We start from the raw sequence: 5350 nt of genomic DNA on the forward strand, positions 1-5350 counted from the left end.
AAGCAACAATTTAGTTCCAAGGAATAATGTACACAATACTAATCACACATTAAAGCAGTTTTTTTCCTGCCAAATTCTACACTCTAAGTACAGTTCTGGTCATACTGAAATCACCAGGGGATTTGTCAGGGTCCTGATTTCACCCTCCTGTGTCACTATCAAATTTCTTTAGCTGCCAAAGAGGCAAGAAGAAGATGAAATATGCCATATACTTCTGTTTAGTCAGTAGTAAATATTACATTTAACACTCCTTCCACTTGGAAAACTGGAAACAGGGACACCTTCACAGATCCTGCTCTTCTACCTTTCCATCCTTCTGGACAACATGGGGAGAAAAGGGGAAAAAAAAGAAAATTTTTCACAATACAGAAGTATTGGAATAAATCTTCTCTGTACATTTTGCAAGACTATAAAGCTTTCACTTCCTTACAGAATGCATTGAACAAAGGTTCCTTTGCTGAAAAGCAGCAAATTTATTAGAGCTATATGGCTAACACCTCAGTCCAACTCTGTTTTGTTTTCCCAAAACTTTGAGAGACATCAAACTTCAAAGCTAATAAAATAGATCAGCATGAGGGTGAAAGGAAAACACAGAACAGCTACCACAGAGCACCAAATTTCATAGAGCTCTGCCCAACCTTTCATTCCCTTTAATAACATTTAATTTAAGCTGTCAGGTCATTAACCTAAGAGAATCTCACTTTCAAAAATTGATTACTCAGTAGGATCATTATTGTGTCTTCAGATGTTAAAGAATATTTGTTACAAGAACATGTGTTACACACAATATATCTTCTAATTAGTTCTAAAAGCCTTTTGAGTTTGGAACTGGCTGGAAATATTTTCCTACAAATAATTTCCAAAGAAATCAATGCAAACCAAAAGATATCTCTATTTGTTTTAATAATGGGTGCTAAGTGAATTCAACAATAACCTCCAGTCAGATTCCTGCATTTGTGTACTGCACTTTTTCAGGCAAAACCTTGTACTTCTTCTTCCTGCATACTGTCAAAGCCTTTCAGGATACTGAATGTTCTTTTTCTGCATGAATAACATCTGGAGCAGTGAAGGGTTCATGACAGACTCCACGATTCTATTATAATCCAACACTAGTGAACAGGGTACCTGGGACTCCAACATCAGCTTGCATAAGTGCTTCTTCTCTTCAGGTGTAAATGCTTCTTGTTTTAGCTCTTCAAACCTTTTAGCAAACCACTCTCTCTCCTCCAGAGTTGGAAGCTGGCTAGTTTCTATGGAAATATGTCCACAGTATATGTGGTCAAGGTAAGCCAACACATCCTCCAGGGAAGCCTCCTCTTTTCCCATGTTTAGAAGCCCTAGTGGAAAATAAATGTTATTAGCTACTTTGGGGGGGGGGGGGGGGGGGGGGAAGATGAAAACCCATATACTTCTGTTTAGTCAGTAGTAAATATTACATTTAACACTCCTTCCACTTGGAAAACTGGAAACAGGGACACCTTCACAGATCCTGCTCTTCTACCTTTCCATCCTTCTGGACAACATGGGGAGAAAAGGGGAAAAAAAAGAAAATTTTTCACAATACAGAAGTATTGGAATAAATCTTCTCTGTACATTTTGCAAGACTATAAAGCTTTCACTTCCTTACAGAATGCATTGAACAAAGGTTCCTTTGCTGAAAAGCAGCAAATTTATTAGAGCTATATGGCTAACACCTCAGTCCAACTCTGTTTTGTTTTCCCAAAACTTTGAGAGACATCAAACTTCAAAGCTAATAAAATAGATCAGCATGAGGGTGAAAGGAAAACACAGAACAGCTACCACAGAGCACCAAATTTCATAGAGCTCTGCCCAACCTTTCATTCCCTTTAATAACATTTAATTTAAGCTGTCAGGTCATTAACCTAAGAGAATCTCACTTTCAAAAATTGATTACTCAGTAGGATCATTATTGTGTCTTCAGATGTTAAAGAATATTTGTTACAAGAACATGTGTTACACACAATATATCTTCTAATTAGTTCTAAAAGCCTTTTGAGTTTGGAACTGGCTGGAAATATTTTCCTACAAATAATTTCCAAAGAAATCAATGCAAACCAAAAGATATCTCTATTTGTTTTAATAATGGGTGCTAAGTGAATTCAACAATAACCTCCAGTCAGATTCCTGCATTTGTGTACTGCACTTTTTCAGGCAAAACCTTGTACTTCTTCTTCCTGCATACTGTCAAAGCCTTTCAGGATACTGAATGTTCTTTTTCTGCACGAATAACATCTGGAGCAGTGAAGGGTTCATGACAGACTCCACGATTCTATTATAATCCAACACTAGTGAACAGGGTACCTGGGACTCCAACATCAGCTTGCATAAGTGCTTCTTCTCTTCAGGTGTAAATGCTTCTTGTTTTAGCTCTTCAAACCTTTTAGCAAACCACTCTCTCTCCTCCAGAGTTGGAAGCTGGCTAGTTTCTATGGAAATATGTCCACAGTATATGTGGTCAAGGTAAGCCAACACATCCTCCAGGGAAGCCTCCTCTTTTCCCATGTTTAGAAGCCCTAGTGGAAAATAAATGTTATTTTCTACTTTGGGGGGGGGGGGGGCAGGGGGAACTAGTAAGACCTAAACTGTTGTATTGCAATTACATTAACATTTTGAGCATATAAATTAATGTCTTGTCTTCCTTTCCTCCGTTTAAAAACAAAAATCTTCAGTGTTTTTAAGATGAGGGTCGCATGCTTATTTGCAAGGTGCTGAAAATGCCTTTCTGAAAGCGTTTCCACGAGTGAAACAAGTTTTTTGTTGTTGCTTTTTTTTGCAACTCTGTATATCACTTGGTATCTTCTGTCTCAGAGAGGTGAGCTCCAATCCCAGCTACAACAAAGTAAATAAGCACCTGTGCGGCTGAGGGAGAAAACACAGCATGGAGAGAGATTCTCCTTTGTTCAAGACCACAGTGATAGTCCAATAGATCCAAGGAAAGACAAGTCTTGACTTCTGCCTCAGCTTCACTAGGGTGTTAAGTACTATGCTAAATCACAAAATGTTACAGCGACACAAGAAATTAACCTATAACCTCAGCAGTTGTAAGGACGGGTAGAAATTTTCATGGCTTCCAATGATGCTAGAAAATAGCTACTCATTACACAATGACTTCTGCAACAAACTTGCAAGCAGGCTGAAGTGAACAATTTTCTGTCCAACAGTTCATTACTGATTGAACAGCCACTCGATATTTGGCTCTTCCACAGTGGACACGGCCTCTTAATAAATCACCTGTGAAGGGAATTTGCTGTGATAAGGCTGCAGATGTACCTGTAGTAATGAGAGGCCCTTGAAGAACTTCTGCCAACTCTCGGATTTCAGGTACCGTGCTCATAACAGCTTGGCCAGCAAACAGTGGGTTTATTTTGGCTGCTTTGTGGCCATGTTCAGCGTATGCAGTTACTAAACGAGCAAGAGCATGGTCAACTAAAAACAGAAAGAAAGGAGAGCATATCACATGTGTGCTCATATTTAATGCCTTTACACCACACAACACATTCTGCCCTTCGATAACCATCAAGGTTCTGGCTGGAGAGGTAATTTTTCTAAGTAATTGTTTTCACCCTATCACTCCACAACAGCTCCCATCACCAAACACCTCAATCTTCTCACTCATCAAATTTTCAATCAACTACATTCTGGATTTCTCCCATGGCTCCACTCATAATTAGGCAAAGCCACTTCATTTTGCTTCAAATCTGAAAGGTACAGTACCAATGTACAAAGTCTTATTCCTCAGCCAACTCCACCACTTGTGCTGCCCCATTCCCTGCTGGAATGACAGGAAGATAGGGTCTTAACAGTAATTCAGGCCCTATCTCTTAAAAAGAAAAAAATAGTCTGTGTCTGCAGGAGCCACTGGCCAACATGTGCACATGCTGAGCCAGATATACCAACAATTCAAGTCTTGTCAAGAGACACCAGAAACACAAGCTACAGGAATGTTGCATCAGGGTAAAAAAAATTACCAACATACACAAAACCTGACCAGCTGGAAGGTCCTGCACACAGCATTCCTGACGTTGAGCACATGGCCAAAAAGCTGGAGATCAATATAATATATTGCAAGCAGGGTCTGCTACAAATTAATTATAAGAACTGGCTTATAATGTGAGGGGTTTTTTCACCATGATAAAGATGCAGCACTAGAGTATTCAAGTCTGAAGATTTTAATTTTCCAAAACAATGCTATTTCTGAGAACACTTCACAGTTATTTCTCTGATATTTGCATTTACACTCCCAGCACTCTCTCCAGCTATAACACCCCATTCAAAACAGGTCCTTTTATCCAATGTGATCCCCAATAGCAAAATATAGCCCTAACATCTCCCACAAAACTCTCAGAAATAAATTGATTTTAAAGCTATTTTAAAAATGCAACACACAAAAATATATTAACCCTTTTCTTGCTTAACAAGGAGGCAACTTAGTGGTGAGACTCAGTGTCTAGGAGCTAACAAAACAGCTTTATGCCTGCTTTGGTGCAATGGGCTTGATTCCTACCCAAGTGTCCTGGGGTGTTAATACAGGGACACTGCTCCTCTCCCAAAGAGTTTTCTGCACTATAAAACTGAGCTAGAAGCACCACAGGTATTGCTACAGGAGAGCTACCTGTACTTAGCTACTTCGAGCACAAACATATAAAAAAGAAAAACAACAGGCACGTGGCACAGGTGCTTTTATAAGCAGCAAAACACTACAAGAGCACATTACCAGAGTCACTTCATCCACTCACAGTCACCTCAGCCCACGGAGCTGGGCAGGGCACCAGCAGCCATCCCAGGAACCAGAGCAGGGATCTGCACTGCTCCCAGCCCTCCACCAAGCAGAGGCCAAGCTCCCCTTCAGGGCCAGGGAAAACCTGCCAGGAACCCCAAGGTTCCTAAAATGCCAGGTTGGAAGGGACTTCAAGGATCATCAGGGCCAACCCTGTCAAGCTGAGTCTTGAAAGTGCCCAGTGTTGGGGAACCCAGCGCTTCCCTGCGGAGATTATTCCCACGTCCAGCTGTTCTCATCGTGCAACGTTCTCCTCTGTTGTCCAATCGGGAACTCCCCAGGAGTCACTTGTACCCCTTACCCCTCCTCTTTTCCATACGGCTCCTAAACAGAGAGTCTCCACCTCGGTAGCCACCCTTTAATACCGGAACGTGGCAATAAGGTCTCTGAACCTGCTTTTCCCGGGCTGAACAAACCCAGTCCTCTCGGATGCGCCGGCTCCGGCCGACACTTGTTGAGGCGACGAGCACAAAACCCCAAGTTCCTCCGTCGGACGCTCCAGCGCCCTGGGACTTTGTCCCCCCGAGCTCCGGCGGGGCCCCCCGCTCCCTG

At 41.6% G+C, this 5350-nt stretch overlaps 1 protein-coding gene across 1 annotated transcript in view; it reads right to left on the reverse strand.

Annotated features, from left to right (window-relative positions):
- The window catches only part of DHTKD1 (dehydrogenase E1 and transketolase domain containing 1), a 20672-nt gene that overhangs the window by 14506 nt on the left and 816 nt on the right, over positions 1 to 5350 (reverse strand). The window contains exons 2-4 of the mRNA XM_010001293.1: positions 5215 to 5347; positions 3292 to 3447; positions 2323 to 2534 (exon numbers count right to left, since the gene is read on the reverse strand). Coding sequence (XP_009999595.1) covers positions 2323 to 2534; positions 3292 to 3447; positions 5215 to 5347 — 501 coding nt within the window. The remainder of the gene's footprint in view (positions 1 to 2322; positions 2535 to 3291; positions 3448 to 5214; positions 5348 to 5350) is intronic.

This window comes from Chaetura pelagica, unplaced genomic scaffold (genome assembly GCF_000747805.2).
Source record: "Chaetura pelagica isolate M959 unplaced genomic scaffold, ChaPel_1.0 scaffold66, whole genome shotgun sequence".
NCBI lineage: Eukaryota > Metazoa > Chordata > Aves > Apodiformes > Apodidae > Chaetura > Chaetura pelagica.